This window comes from Anser anser (genome assembly GCF_964211835.1).
Source record: "Anser anser genome assembly, chromosome: 2".
Lineage (NCBI taxonomy): Eukaryota > Metazoa > Chordata > Aves > Anseriformes > Anatidae > Anser > Anser anser.
The window spans coordinates 53,867,892-53,884,874 of record NC_139721.1 but is presented as its reverse complement, the minus strand read 5'-3'; the positions used below and the strand labels follow the sequence as shown (position 1 = coordinate 53,884,874).

At 40.9% G+C, this 16,983-nt stretch overlaps 1 protein-coding gene across 12 annotated transcripts in view; it reads right to left on the bottom strand.

Moving 5' to 3' along the window:
* Positions 1-6,507: 6,507 nt before the first annotated feature.
* PTPRM (protein tyrosine phosphatase receptor type M) overlaps positions 6,508-16,983 on the bottom strand; it is a 482,484-nt gene continuing 472,008 nt past the window's right edge. For all 12 annotated transcript variants that reach the window (XM_083826617.1, XM_083826619.1, XM_083826620.1 and 9 more), the window contains 4 exons: positions 16,296-16,421; positions 14,283-14,446; positions 11,802-11,937; positions 6,508-7,404 (listed from right to left, as the gene is read on the bottom strand). In XM_083826617.1, the coding sequence (XP_083682743.1) occupies positions 7,351-7,404; positions 11,802-11,937; positions 14,283-14,446; positions 16,296-16,421 (480 nt within the window). In that variant the 3' untranslated portion in view covers positions 6,508-7,350. The remainder of the gene's footprint in view (positions 7,405-11,801; positions 11,938-14,282; positions 14,447-16,295; positions 16,422-16,983) is intronic.

Sequence of the window (16,983 nt, the reverse complement as noted above, 5' to 3'; positions counted from 1 at the left end):
TACAGCTTTCTGACAGTCCTGGTACACATCAGCCAGGTTGGCTGAGTCTTTTTTTTTTTTTCTTTTTTCTTTTTCCAGAGAGAAACGAAGATCCATTTAATGGCTGCCAACTTCGTTATCTGATTGATGGCCTTGCTGGCCTGGCTGAGCGCTGCTCTGAAGGTTAGGTTTCCTGAAAGCAGAAGCAACCCCTTCCCATGACCACTCTGACACGAGCAGAACGAGCAATTTATCTGCCTGGCTGCTGAATGTATTAATATTTGAAGTTAATTTGTCTGCCTGAATAATCTGGTGCCAAATCATGTAGCCATTTATCAGTTGTAATGGGAAGATGCTGCTCTTGTCTGGACGCCTTTAGAGGTAACCAGCATAACCTCAGCACATTGACACAGCTGATTGTGGAAAATTACATCGCAATATTGTTCTGACTGCTTGGTTACAAAAAGTATTCAGTAGCTTTATGTGCAAGGTTGGACTAAATTATGTCTGGGTAGCTGAGATGAAGTGTAACAAATAAATATACAGTTGTCGCAGCAGCACCAGTTGGAAGAGGGCGTCTAATTCTTCACAAGCATTGCAACTAAACATAAACCTCACGCAGCAAGCATGAATGTTGAAAGAGGGTATTCACAGAGGAGATTTTGGGAGGGGAGGGAACGTTGTGTCTAAGGGTAGGGAAGGTAAACGCCACCCGAGCCAGCCAAACCCCGTCCATCTCCAGCAGCCGATGCGCTGCCCGGCTGACAAGTGCGGTGGGACAGTGGGCGGAAGAGCGGTGCTGTCAACGTGAACGAGGGCCCTAGCTGGAGAAGAAACATTTGGCAAAGCTGTCGGTTGAAACAGACGCGAGATGACCACAAACTGGTCCTTGAAGTGTACTCAGAGATTCAGAATGTGGGTCAGAGCAATTTGGCAAGAGAGGACGTTGGCAAGGGTGAGGAAGGAAGGAATACAAACAGAAAGGGGGGGGAGCACAGTGTGACCAGCAAGCTCTGTCGTCTGGTAGGAAGGCAGCGCAGTGTAACATACCAGAAGCTTTTACTCAAATCAATTACAACAGCACTCACTCGCTGCCCCTTTTGGCTGTCAGACAGTGGTATAGCTCCATGTGAGGCAGCCTGGAGAAGGCAGAAGGCAAATTGGTCATTCATTTATTGTTACTGAAAGAGCTAGGGATTTGGGCATGTGCTATCCTCTTGCCAGATCACGACAGAGGTTGTTACAGGAGAGTTAGCAGTACCAGGATGTGAAGAATAGCTTGTTTGGGGAATGGCTTGTACCTCGCTCATATTTCACCAGGAGAAGGCCAATGTATACACAAATTGAAAATAATGAAGCAAAAGAGTTGCAATCCTTTGGCAGATGTTTTTACTGGTGCTGTCCCTGAGGATTTGCTCAAGAACTGATTGCTTTCAGATGGAGACTGTAACCATTCCCAAACACAAGGCTGCAATCCACCAACGTAGCCGCATCTGTGCCGTTCCCCTCCCCTTCCTCCAGTATCACCGGGCCGTATGAAGAAACGTCCAAGCTACACTGTGGTTTATGTAGCGCATAATGCTGATGAAATTCCTGTATACATGGCCAACAAAGGTCATTCTCCTTATGCCTGGGTCTGCGAGAATTTCACAGGCATTCGCACTGACCTGCACAGAATAAAGAGCACAAAGACCTGCGGATAATGAAGTCTTCAAGGACCGGCATCAAATTTAATCCCGCTTCGCATGTGGCAAGGCAGTAACTATATTTCACTCCCAAGACTTCTCATCCCCAGAAGGCTTTATGTTATAGGCTGATTGTTATATGCCATATAAATCAGAATTTCAAGGGGGCACAACAGCAGGCTGGTTCTCTGTGAGTTCAAGTGAACCTCTAAAAGTTACAAGCACAGAGAGTAACTCGAGGTTGGATACGTCCCAGTGTCCCTTCGGAGGCTGTAATTACTAACCCCATGTGTAATGCGATTAAATACGTGATCCAGCATGGTGCTCTGTCTTCTGAGTTATCTGAAGTTAATAGTTTCTGGGGAAGCAGCTCGTCAGGGTCAAATGCCACCTCCTTGTACAACATCTACACTCGTGCAGGTCTGGGAGATCACAGGCAGGGCTCTTATGCATCTGTACCATTCATTCATGGCAGAGCAGAAATACAAGCAGAGCTTTTGTTGTAGTAACTGCTGGTTATAGATAACGCTTGAAAGCTGCTGAGTACTGTGTGGATAGAGAGAAGGCCAAGTATCATCCCCAAATTTTCTGCCACACTCAATTCAATTCTTTCTCATTTTAAGTGAATGGGTCAGCCTGCCTCCAGGCCTGGTTATAAGTGAATGCCTTGCTGATGCTCTCAGTCTAGACTCTTGACGTTGGTGTTTATTTAGGTTTATTTTAATGACATGCTTAGATCATGTGCTTAATTTTATGCAAGGAAGCAACCCTATTCATTTTAAGACAAGCAAGGCCATATTTAGAACTGTTTAGGCATATTGTTGACTGATGGCTGTGGAGCTTAGTCCTACAAACACCCCTGTGCCATCCATGGTGGAGTGACCCTGTCCAGCAGCTAAGCCTCACACAGCAGTTTGCCATATCAGCCATACCTAAAACCTTGGTGTGTTACTAGTACTGTTTTGGTCACAAATCCAAAACACAGCAGCCTACGCCCAGCTATGAAGAAAATTAACTTGATACCAGCCAGACCCGGTACGCCATCAGGACATGACATGTACAAGGATGGATGAGCTCAAATGCAAAATGTATGTGACTATCAGATTGATTTTTGTGCACAAGTGGGATTAGACAAGGGGATATTAATGTAAGCGTTTGTACGACTGGGAGTTTTGACTGCATGTACTCTGGCCTGGCAGTAGTATTAATGTGGCCTCTGAGCATAACTTCACCAAAAAAAAAATGCCCCCAAACAAACAACAGTAACAACAACAACGAAAACAATTACCGGAAATATCAGGACTGTAGAGATACAATTAAAAGCCTTCTAGCTGCTACTGAAAATACAACAGTAGGAGATTTTCAGGAGTAAAAATGTTATTGCTTGGAAAGCCTGTCAGTGAACATGAGATATTCATCTCCCCTGACACCCTCCCTTAGACAAGCTACAGCAAGCAGCTCTCACTCTTCATTGTCAAAGCATACCTCTTCTGTGCTTTTGTGCATCGAGTACTATCAACAATCTTAAAAAAAAATAAAAAATCACGTCAGGCTCTGTCCAACCTCTTCCAGCCTTGCGTCTCCTTTCTACCTGTCTAAATGCCTATTACCCAGAGAGAGCATCACGTCCCTTGGTGACAAGACCGGGAGGGATGTGGGCTGGAGGCTCACGGTGGAGGTTATACATGATCCTGGGGTGAGAGGTGGGACCATGACACCAGAGGGCAATGCATCTTCCAGGAGGGCCATTGTGGTGCCACTCTCTTCTGCAAGATACAGACTTGAAAGCAGTGCAGGGCATTGCAGCACCTCTCCTGCTCTGCCCGGCCTGGGAGATGCAACAGCCTTGCCCTGAGGGCAGGTGAGGAGCTGGAGAGGTGCCCTGGAGGTGAGGACGTGAAAGGTGAGCAGAGGTCTGCTTGCAGCTTGTGGCTACGTCTCCTGCAGACAGCGTGGGGGTGACCGAGGCAGTGCAAATTCACACATGAGCATGGGATTTCACCATATAACCCTAACCTAGATAAAGTCTAGGCTATGAAAAACGAACAAGCAAACAACAGAAAATGAGCTCCAACAAAAACCGTGTTATTTTTCACATGGTCTGTCAGGTTTTAAATTCTTGTCACTGGTGCTCTGCCCCAAACAGGGCAACAGTCATTGGCTTCCTTTAGTCATCCTTCAATTGGGGGGGGTGGAAACATAAGACAACCACAACCACCCAACTGTACCCCATAATTCAATGTCAGCAGCTGACACTGGTGAGTTTTAGAGTGGCTAATGCCAAGTGACTTTAGGTTGCCACTAGTACGGCCTCTCCAGGCCCCATGAAAGGATGCTGCCTGGAATAGCTTTGTCTGGAAGTCTCCATTTATCCTCACTGCCACACATCAAAGAGGAAAAATCTGTTTGTCACTTGCTATGTGTTATCAAAGCAACAGTGTTGACTCAGGGTGGACATATACAGTAAACGGTTAGACCTGGGGGGGTGTCCACAGATAGTGAAACGAGAAATGATCATTTCAGATATATTAAAGATGAGTCCCAACCAGCTGAAGGAGAAATTCAGAATGAAGGTGGTATTGATGCTGCACAGTGCCATCAGAAAAGACCAAGCCATTGTGGCACAGACACCTTTTGAGTCTCAGTGTGTACAGCTAGGTGGGAAGTTTTTTATTTCAGCATGAACTGTATTTTCCATTACTTATTTTTAAGTCTTACTATACATAGTTCTTAAGCTTTGTGTTAGTGCTCCGTGAAGCTACCCGGCCAGTGATAGACTCATTTTGCTGATAAAGAAGCCCAGGAAGGATTGCTGGGAGCATTGCTGTTAAAAAGACAGAGAATGTGATAACCTCTCTCACCATCATCAGCTCTGCTGCTCTTTTGGAAGAGCTTAGCAAAAATCATCCACCTCAAGCCCTGGAGAGATGATGAATTGGGCAATACATATGGCTAACCATTTAAAGAAACTCTTTATTCATTTATGTATCACTTATATAGCGGGGATTGAAGAAAACATCCTTCCTCCATTCCTCCCAAACTAGGACTGATGTCTCTGTAAGTTCTGCAGCTGCACTGGGCTTGTGATATTACAAAGTTCTCCTAAAAAGTGGTTTATGAACACCTAAAATGGCTGTCACTGCAGCTTTCTTTCTGTTGCCTCCTTTGCAATAGCACCCTCCAGGTAACCTTCATAAGCTCCATACTGCGTTTTGAATACCTGCCCTTCACGTTTGTCTCTTCTTTCTGCTCTGTTCTGATTCTTTACTTTTTCTCTGTCCCCAGCTCCTGAAGTCCTTATGTGTCTTTTTTTTTTTTTTTTTGTTTCCCTTCTTGCTAAAATATCTTACCTAAGCCTGGATTTTTTATCATTTGTATTGATTGGCAGCTGTAGTATGAGTGAGGACACAAAGCAGCTTACTGTGTTTTCTTGAGCTGGCTCCAATTTTAAGGCATTGCAGTTCACAGAATGCCTTTTGGGACAACATTACAGACTCTGCAACATGGGTTTGACTATGCCTATGTCAGAAGAAGAACAACAAAAAATTAGTCATATCAACAGTAACGAAACAAGCAACATTGCAGAACTCCCTCCTCCTCGTCTCTTTTCACCCCTCTTCCCCCAAGACCTACCCGTGCAAAGCATGTCTTGAGGAATCCTGTACCTTAAATAATGTCTGGCATTCTCTGTCCTTGGGAGAGATTGCCATAATTCTTGCTGCATTTCAATAAATTATCTTCTCACCTGGGATCATGTTGCCTATGTCACCTTCTGTCCTAGCGCTCCTTCAGTGTGCTTAACTGTCTTACAAGCCTTGAAACCATCAGGAAATACTGGACATTTCAATGAATACATGGTGGACATCAAATTTTTCACAATTATTATGAAGAAACATATTCGGCTAGCTTACCTGGTCTGTCAAGAAGGTTGTGAGGAATATATTAGAGGTTTGGTTTTGTTTACCTAACACTGAAGTTTCCACACAAATCAGAGCATATTCTGCAACGGGCTGAAGAGCTACAGGGCTTACCCGAGGACCATTATTCTTCTCAGGGCTGGGGTTGTTTTTCCCAAGGTCCTCAATACCTCTGTGCAATTCATAGCAATGGCCTGTAGCTGTCAGCTACATTTTAAAAGCAATTTTCTTTTAAAAAAGAGGCTTTCCAGCTGCAGAGGAAGCCAATCCTCGTGTCTTCAGATCTGAATTTTGCAGTGGTTTTGAACTGGCACTTGACAAGCTGTGAGTCATTCTATCCAGGCTGGATCTCTTAGATTTACAGGCTCTCAAAACATTTTGACTGATACATTTATATAGATGCTGCCCCCATCCCAGATGGCATCTTAAAATGATCTTTTTAAGAGCTGAAATTACTGCGGTCTGCAACTTCCTTGCACTGGGTTTCCATATAGCTCTGGAAAGCTTCAGCAATCTCTCCTTGATGCTGCTGGGTGGGAAAGATCTGCAATCCAAAGGCCAGTACAGCAAGCCATTGCTGCTTCAGTCCCCTTTCTTGCTGCTCCACTGCTGCACTTCCCGCACTGTGTCCATGAACACGAAGCATGAACATGCTGCGACCAGGCTGAGTACTGCAAGCCCAACATCATCTCTTCTTCACTGAGGAGAACAATTTTCAGGTTCTCCATTTGTGCATGTGCAGCTTTACACATACAATTCACCTCTTCTTTTTATTTATTGGCATGGCACATCTTGCCATTGGCTGGATCAACATTAGATCACACAATGAGCATGCTTTGGAGGTAGATCAGTATTTAGAGGAATTAATCTGAAAAGAGGTTTACTGGAAGGCACTCAGATGGCAAGTGCTATTAAATTAAACAAGATTTTATCATGTATGTAATCATTTATTGAGCTGAGAATCCATACAAGGTAAACAAATGTTTATATTATCATACAGTAAGCATTTCCAGGGCTTAATAAAAATGATTGTCACTCACTGTGCTTCACAAAAAAATTCATTTTAATGAATAAATAATTTGATGAAATCGAAAAATATTTACAATATAAACAAATGAAAAAGCTTTGGATATATTAATCTGAGCATCCTGTATTTTGCATTTTCTAACGTTTTTTCTATCAAGATTCTCTCTCTGAAATGGTACAAAGTGGATAGAAATTACAAGTCAACAAAGTTAACATGATTTGGTACGTCTTTCCATTAGTTCAGATAAGCTACATATGATTCATTTATTATGCACGTGTTAGAATACAAATATAAGTAAAATCATATATTATCAAAATGCCAGACAGCATTCTCCACAGAACAGAAATGTACACTGGGCCGTGACAATAACTGAGAATCACAGGCAACGAAATATAACAGAAAAGTACAAATTCCTTCATAAGAATATAATTGTGCTCTCTTATTTACCAGAGGACTATGCTGCTTCACCACATCGATGGCTACGTATGAATACAGTGTTCAACAACTGCCATGTGGTTTGGTGTACGCTCATATGGGTGTCAAGCAGCGGCATTAATAGTGGAAAATGGGCAGTGCAAGCAGTTTTATAAACATCTCTTTGGGCTCTTAATAAGAGCCAATTATACAAAGCAGTAGAAGCGTAACATTGAGAAGTCTTCATCTCATTTACACAGATATCATGAAACGACTTGCTTTGTTTGTGGTGGTGAAAGGAGGAACGGTGTCTGTGCTGTTTATGCCATCAGCCAGAATTCAAGTATTCCAAAGCCACTTCATAGCAGAATTTGTATTGATCCTGAAAAATCAAAAGAAAACCACAAAGTCAGTTATTGAAGGAACTTAATTAAGGGGATCAATATTTCTCTTCTGTTAAAATTAGTTACTACCAGCTATGGTCAATGGGAACCAGTTTGCAAATCCAATTTATATTCAGATAAGAAAATCTTTAAATTAACCAGACAATAGACACTACGCACACGGTAACTTACAGTACTGCTCATATTAGATGTGTAGTTAGCTGCTCTAATACACTTGTATGAGAAAAATTGACTACACATAAGCAGATTGACTTGCAACCCTTCAGTCATCTGTCAAAATGCTCACATAGCACTTTACCGGAATTGGAGTTATTGAAGTTCCTCCCTGGAAATGTTTATCTTAAAACAGACTCAGTGTCTAGTGCTTTCCAGATCATAACTCTTATTTTGATGTTCATACTCTTGCTACATGTCAGCACGAAGGCTGTTTACTGTTCCTCCTCTAGGTGCAGCTCAAACCTGCACTGAAATACTGTGCTCTCTCTGTGCAGTAGGGCAGGGAGACCGGGCCAGAGCTAAATTAATTGGATTCATTCCAATTAATTTTTGAGCAATTAATGGTGATGCACATGCTAGGCCCTTAACAGCTCTTCTGTTGGCCAGTCTGTGTTTCCAGGTACCAGTCCTGTGCTTCAAGCACAGAACTGCTGTTTTTTATTTGCAAAGGTTTGGAAACTGGGCCAGTCCCAGGGAAATTCTCTTTCCTTGGCATTCAAGCTCCATCTGCATCCTTCTGAGATGAAGAGCCGTGACTTCATGCCCTTCACATCTTAAGTGGAACGCAGAGGCCAATGTTTCTGACTGACCCTTGTCCACCGTGCAGCCTCAAGGGTTGCTGTACCTGGGGACTTAACAACTTTGTGTGCACAGACACAGCCCTCTTTTATTTTCATTCTTACTACTTGCATTAGCAATGCTACAAGCATTTAAATGAAACAAAAATGCTGGAAGAAATAGTAGGTGTGGGTTGCCTGAATGAAAGTGCTCTGGATTCTAACAATTCAATTTGGAAATATCCCCCCCTCTCCCCCCCCCCCCCCCCCCCGCCAAGTTTTATGACTATTTTTGCCACTGAAGTGCCTCTTTCTCTTATAAAATTTAATCAATTAATGATAGTTGAGCATGCAATATTACACAGTAACAACCACAACTTAACGAGTGGACAGCACTCAGTCTTCACCTTCTGAGCATCCCAAGTAGGTAGATTACAATTACACCCTACATATATTCTCCTTTTCCTTGATGAAGACATTATAAAGGAGTAAGTGTGTTGGCCTGTACTTGAGATTTTGGGTCACATTTTAGTTGAAAAGAGAGTCTACCTTAAAATGCAAGAGACCAAACAATATTACAGCAATCAAAAAGCCAGAAACAAGCACAGACTATTTATGAGTTCTTTTGTTAGAGCTGTCACTTTAGAAGAAAACAAATCCTAGGTGCTTATATTGCCTAAGTTATGAATGAGATGTATGTTAGGCTTTAAGATCCTGAGGGTTCCATAAACTGCTTGTTTCTTTTTCAGGATGAGAAAAGATAGAAAAGAAGAAAGGAAAGAAATAAGTATTATGTAAATTATTCCTTTTCTGCTTTTCTTGTGTATGTTTCTAAATAAATGGCAATTATTCTATAACTACATAACAGAGATCAAAACAAGAGATCAGCCACTCATCCATTTTTCCTTGCTCATTTTATGCTGATTTACTGATCCAGCAGAAGAACTGTCATTTTTAGTAAACCCAATACCTGCACTAAATAGCAGACATTTTATTATTTCCCACTGTGTTCACTCATGTGTGTCCTTTGTACATTTTTATTATTCACTTGATGGTGAATATGAAAAGTTTCTTTATGTTAGCTAGCTTTAAAGAGGAATATTTATATTTTTTCTAGGACATCATTGGTAGGTCCAAAACCATGTACTACAAAATGCTTTGGACATGCTGTAATGGACATTTTGTAATACCATGTGTTACTTTTGTATGATGGCTGAAGAATTTCATAGATTTTCCATACTGAATGGATGTGGCATTCACATTTTTATACTTGCAGGAAAACCAATGGTTTCAATGAAAGTAAGAGATGAATCTCTAAATATGGATGGCCAAGATTGCCCTTCATCTGGTCAGAAAGTGTATAATAGGTTTTCATAAAGCAGTCTTGAAACTATTCTTGTCAAATACCATTATAACTCTGAGCATTTCATCTCTTATCACAGCATTTTACAAAGGTAAATGAATATTCTTGTTCTCTTTTTTTTTTTTTTTTCAGATGTGGAAACTGAGGCAAAGCAACATTTATATAATAAAGGTCAAAAAGGATAAAGTTAGTAACAGGATCAGGAAAAGAACTGAAGTGTCCTAGTTCCCTTTTTACCATGAAACAATCTGTGTGAAAATTCCTTTGAACCCTTGCTAATTCAAGTACTTGTTCCTACAAATAGTAAGTCTGAAGAGATGTTGTTCTGACTCTGCTTTGTCAGTGGATTAAGTGATAATGGGAAAAATCCTGATTGTCCCGACTCAGTTCCTCTACTGGTAAAACAAGGAAAATGATACTGCTCTTCTTCCTAAGAGCTTTGAAATCTCCTAGTAAAAAAGCCTTACAAGGCCTCTCAATACCATCCAGATATTCTCAGTACCACCCCCAATTTAGTAAAGGTTATTTTTATATTCTAAAATAATATATCTAGCTTTTGATTAAAAAAAAAAAAATCATTGCTGAAGAATGGAGACAGCTACCTGACAAATCTATACGTGGAGAACTGTCAAAAATGGGAATTTATAGACAGCATTTTCTTCAACTGTACATCTTCACACTAGTAATTTTCTTTTTATTTCTATCAAATAAATGTATAAGAGATCAGTGAGTTCTGTGGACTTAAGCTCTGGGAGAACTGAGAACAGCAGGCCTGCCAAGTCTCTATCCAAAACTCTGCTATCTGAATGAAGAAGTAGGACATTTTTCTTAATATTTAGGAAATAAAAATGTATGGTTCTCAGCATGGTGATTCTCCTCCTGAGAATACAAAGCAGAGGAAAAGGAGCCAAATAAACTTCTCCCTCCCACCATTGTGAAAGCTTGATAGTTTCTCACCGATACAAGATTCACAGTTTCACATTCCTTGCTTATTTATGGTCCTGTGGTGCTTGTTGTAAATTCCTTCCTCACTTTGCACAGCTGGCAGCATCTGGCTTTTTGCCCTAAGCCCTAAGCCTAGCTAGAAAAACGCCTGAGGGAAGGGCTGACTTCACAGGTAGCCTAGATGAGAGCACTGCGAAGGAGGATGAGGTAGTAGCCATTCTTCCATGGGACACATGAGGTACAGTGAGATGTGGGGAAGAGGATGGTCCTACCCATCTACACATGAGCCTGGAAGTCTCGCACTTCCCAAGACAAATTCCTTTTGCCCTGTATTTCACACCCAGATCTCAGCAACCCATCTGAGAGGGAGGGATCTCTCCTAAAATTCCAAGAGGTTGGACCAGCTTTGTGAGATGCTACCTGCATCCTTCCTAGGCACTCTGTAGAAGAGATGTCGAAATATAACAGTCTTGATGACCCAAACTTGTTTAATCAAAGCTTGCAACATTAGTTCAGATGAGTTTAGCATCCCCGAAGCCGCCCAGATGTTGCTTCCTCCTGCCTATGACGCTAACTCGAATACAACTGCCTCTCAAGCAGCCATGTCTATACGAAGATGTCGCAAAACGGTGTCTTTATGGTCCAGGCATCAGCATATGGTGTTACGCTTCAGCCGTCTCCAAGTACAGAACTACACACTGGAGCGTAAGAACCTGCTGCTTTAAGCTGTTCTGCAGCTCTTGTGGCGTAGCAGCTGGCACTTTAGCAATTCTCCATTTTTAAAAAAAGCCCATAAAATACTCTCTAAGAAAATAATTGCACATGGCCTCTTGTTTCTGAACTTCTTTAATCTTTCTATGAGATAGAGCAACCATAATTAAATGCAATATTCTGGATGTCAAACTGAAATTCATGGCTTTGATAAATATTAGGCGATTAAGCTATTTATAAAATATATAATTTGAAAATCTGGCATTTCATTTTACATAACTATTATTCCTACCCCTTGCAAGGGCTGCTCTCCACTTGGCTCAGCCTGCTAGAAAAGAAAATTAATAAGGATGTTCGGCTGAAAGTTTAAAACTCTTAAAAAATTCTAATGAACAGAGACAAAGTCTCCTTGGGAAGAAAGTAGTGTAAAAATACTCTTACAAGTGAAGTGACTTCATTATCCCCTTTGAAAATGACTTGCTTGCTTTGTGAACAACTCCCACTGCAAATCTTGGAAATCTTACTGAGTCTTCTGAGAAAAAGGAACATTTTCTATTTAGTGGTGCAGTTAAAAAGCTCCTACCAGAAGGTCCACCATGTTAGGCTTATTATTCCTCAGTGTCTTCACAGCATGGAATACGTCAACAGCCCTCTGATGTTGAAGCATTTCACAAACAATACTGATTGCACAAAATGTCCCACTGCGGCCACCTCCGTTCCTAAAATAAAAGTGATAAAATGGCTCAGTTACAACTGACTTCATATTACAAGTTCTTACAACACCAGGAATGGCTACAGAAGGTATGAGTTCCACCAGGGAGAAGCCACTGAACATTAACGCCCCTAAAGGCTGAACTCTAAGCAGAGCACTGTTTTTAATTGGAATTAATGGGCTGAATGATCTCCAACCTATCATTCAGAATCCAGGAGGCTGAAAGCCTGAAGGTAATTGAATGGACGAATTTTGTGCCATTCTCTTTACTGAACTTCTGAAGCAGCACGAAAAGACTGCTAAAATAAGGACAAGGTACTTTTAGATTCAATTCAACACCCCTTTGTACTGTTAATGCACAAGGCTGTAATGAGTATCGGGCTAGAAATATTATAGGGAAAGTGGATCTTTCAAGTTCTTTTATTTCCAACCCTAGTGCCTTCTTCCTGGACCCAAAGGTGTTTCAGAGGAAGAGCAAAAGCGGTGTCCAATTTGTCTACGAGCCATTCTGGTGGCTGTGCTTTCAGCATGGCACAAGGCGGTGCTGCGATGTCCCGGTGGCTGATGCGCTCACCCCGCAGCAGCAGGCAGAGGGACTGGCTGCATGGGAATGACTGCTTCTGAAAGTGATTGTGTTCCTTCTCCACCCACAGTATCAGAGGATAAGAACCCAAAGTGACTTGCTAACAAAGAAGCCAGGCACAAATGTTCATATGCATGATCAAATACAGCATTTAATAATACTTTATCCCCAGTTATATTTAATCTTTGAGATAATCTCTTTCTTTCTGGAAACCCTATTATTTCTACAGCTATTCTAATCAGAATCTTTAGGCTGCACTTCACCGAAAATAATAAACCTTAATAATTACCAGAGTGCAGCCTGGTTAGGTAGCAGGTCTTTCAAACCAGCTTCGCAAATGGCTGATTTTCAAAGGAAGCTACAACGTCGCACATCTGTCACATCCAGGCAGTATGAAAAGAATGCTCTCTGCTGCCAAAACATTGCCTGATATTGTGGGACTCTTTGAGAATTTTAATTAAAATAAAGTCATTTAAAAGGATTATATTAGAGCTTTTTCTTTCTTTACTGCCTGGAAGTGACGCATGTGTGATGTTGTACAACTATTTAATATCATCAGCCACCTCAGAGATAACAGTAATTTGCACTTCAAAAGGGTCTTTTCAGCTAAAGATCTCAAAACATTAATTAATCACACTGCACAATGCTCCTTTGATGAAAGTATTATTATCCCCATTCTACAGATGGGGAAACTAAAGAGCAATGACTTGTTCAAGGTCAGCGATAGTGGGAATTACTAATACACTTTCCTCCATACTTGTAACATTGTCTAAGTGCAAACCAAAACTCAGGAAGTTATTGTCTACTCTTGGGTTCTAACTTTTGAAAGCACGATAGCATGTGCTTTGCCCATTAACATGTCCCTTCTCCATCATGGCAGCATCTTTTAAGTAGATTTTCCTTACTGAAAGGGTTGTGAGGCATTGAAACAGGCTGCCCAGGGAAGTAGTTGAGACACCCTCCCAAGAGGTTTTCAAAACATGCATAGCTATGGTGGTTGAGGACATGGTTTAATGGTGCACTTGGCAGTGCTAGGTTAGTGGTTGGATTTGATGATCTTAGAGGTTTTTTCCAACCCAAAGGATTCTATGATTCGAGGGGAGAGGAATATAACTTCAAGCACTGAAGACTCAGTCTGAAAAGATTATATACTGCTGAGAGCAAACAGCATTTACATGTAGTAAGCCATATCACAAGGCAGGATGGTGGATGAGAACCTGTACCAGTGGAGCACACAGGTCCCAGGAGGACAAAAATATATACCATTATTAGAGAAAGGTAAGGCAATTAAAGGATCATCATAACTGGTCTATCACAACACTTTTACTTCTGTGACTTATTTCTGGAAGAGGAATCACTCCCTCCTATACTTCTTATTTCTTCCACCAAGGAACTGTAGCTGGCATACAGTCCTCACCAGTAGAAATAAAATTATATTGTTCTGAAGGTACAGTTTTGATTTACCTGGAATAAATACACACCTTTTCATTTGCAAAAGTCACTGGACATCTTTATATAAAATAGGGTTAACTTGTACCCCTCCTCTTTTCACAGGGGTCTACCAAGGGACAGAGAGGGGAACTCATGAATCTACATTAAAAACTGTACAATTCCTTGTGTCTTCAAAACTTTTAAATGAGTGGCTGTATTATTTATTCAGTTCCTGATGGATGCCTCTTCACCTTTTCACCTTTTCACCTTTAAAACCCAGCACAAATGCTATGATAATAGCATTCCCTCACCTCCTCTCATCTGTTCCCAGTACTTACAAACAATGTACAACTGTGCGCCCTTCTCCCCCGTTGTACTCCTCCTGCCACTTCTCCACCTGGCGGATGAGCTTCAAGAACGAGCGCTTGGAAACTGGCGTGTCTCTGTACATGGGCCATCCCAGGAACTGGAACTGCTGCACCATCCGATAGCCATCTTGGGGCTGCAGGGATTCAGGGAACGAGAAGGAACAAGAAGGAACAGCATTACTTATGGTCTATTCAAATGGTGTGTAATTTAGGTGTTTGCATCAGTGAGGAAAGTTGTTCAGCAGATCACCGCTGACAAACTACTAATGCAATTTCAACTGCCCTTGAGGAGTTATGACTTTTAATTTCCAACTGAGCTATTAGAACAAGAGGTTTTAAACAGAGGGCTATACAAATAGTCTAGAAGAGAGCAACAGTACAGCTGCAGGATCAAACAAATAATTAATTAATATCATAGCAGGAAAGAGAGTGCTGCAATACAATTATATGACCTCCTTTTTTTCATATGCTTCAGCATTTTGAAGAATGTTTGCGTGCTTCTGTCTTTTTTTTACAAGAAAGGTCAAAACCTCTCAAGATTATTTTGAAGTAGGAAATATTTTAAAAACCAAATGAAACCCTCAGATTTTTTCCTGCTTATAAAAACCTAACTACATTTTACTTTATTGTGTGCTACTGAAATAGTCAGAACCCCTCTGGTGAGATGTTACTGAACAGTTGCTTTATGGTGATTTAAAATAAAAAAGGAGCATAGAACAAGTGTTAGTGGCAGAAAATTACAGTCCTTTGAAAAGGGCATAATAAACACACACATGAAAACTGTTTTTGTAGCCTAGGATTTGCTACTTTCACTTCTGTGCAACGTGAGTGCATTTTAGTGCCACTTTTAAAATGAGCAGTGCACAGAAATTTTGACATTACAGTTTTTCCTCTAGAGTAAGAGGTAATAGAGAGAATGTAATATTAACACAGTAAAGGAATAAACCAAAGTGGATGCAGCATTAGATGTATTCTTCAATGGCTTTTGTCTGTTTTATGTCAAAATTTGGACTCTACTGGTTTCCTGGCCAGTTTCTTTCAGCTGAGTGCCCCTTCTCCCCAGATGGCATCAGCCAGCCCCAGCGCCTGCTAAAGCTCCCATTAACACTGTTGGAGTCTCTGGCTTTATGTTGCCACATTTACTGGCAATGCAAGGCCTTCACAATACAAAAGACGTATCTTGAAGCTTATACAAAAGACGTATCTTGAAGCTTACAGTCTGCTCCCCTGTTTGGACATTAATACCACAGGGAGTGTTTCTGGGGGCCTTTCTCTCACTGTCTTGACAGCTACCGGATTGCAGGGCAGTTCCTGATGTTTCTGAGTAGAGTGCTGCTTTCTCCTGGCTATGGTTCTTCAGTGACCAATATCAGACCATTGCAAAAGCTCTCTCCAACTGGATGGGAAGAGATATCTGGTCTGTGGCTGAATCTTTTTTCCCCACTCAGCTTAAAGAGATGAGTCTTCTGTCAACTTTATAGTAGCATAAAAGCTGGATATGAGAACTTACTTGTCCCTGTGAAGTGCTTACATCTATTATAAAATGTGATTAGTGGAATAAGATGTTCACTAAAAGCCTGGGACTGGTGTTGAAAAACATGCCTGGTACTGATGTATGGCCTTTGCATGACACAGGATGCAAATATGCAAGATGACTTATTTAAAATTTTTAAAACAGCACTGATTGCATTGCTTCTTGGCTACCACATAATCTGAATACTGCATTTATTCCATTTGCATTTAACGCACTTGAGATATTCATTAAAATATTTTGTAATTACACACACAAGGCCTTCTTCTCAATGATAACGGTGTGACCCATTATCCCATCAATGCTCTCAAATAAGTAGGCTGAAAAATGAGAATGGTTTTAAGCGAGTTTAACTTTTTTTTTCTTTTTTTCTTTTTTTTTTTTTGTGACTTGAGTACAGCCAACTCAACTACTGATGCACAATTGACTTGCAAGTAAAGTAACATCCTTACTCTGGCTGCATTATAAATTCGGAATATTCGGCTGATGATGTCTTCTTCTAAATCAGCTGATACAAACTCCACCTGAATAGGACCGTGTCGGTGTACTCCATTTTCTGGCCAGTACTGAGGACACAACTACAGAAGACCACAAACACAAAAAAACAGAGATAATTACTTTTAATTTAATGATGCCTCAAATATACTTTTCTAGATATTTTTTTGTGCTACATTAATTGCAGAAATTCTTACACATTATCTTTATAAAATACACAGTGCACCATCCTCCACTAGTTTCAAGCACTCTAATTTTACATGTGCAGAACAAGTTTAAACAAATGTCTTTTCACTTAACTGACCATGCAATTGCTTGCTGTTCTACTTGCCATTCTCTGGTATTTGGAGTAGCACATTTCTGACACTCAACATCAATTCTTCAATACTGCATGACAGGACAGGGGAATGCTGTCAAATATTACCGTATCTTGGAGACAGCGTAAAGCCTAACACCAAAGGCCTCCAACTATCTCCCAAAGTTGATAATAAGTCAAACTACATAGGAATGTGGGTTTTATATTATAAAGGCTACATCGGTTCTCAAAATTCAGGATATAAATTTCACACCTATTTCATCAGTGACTGAGGATATTGGCATTTATATATATAATATCAGCTTTGCTTTGAATTTTCAGCAACTGCT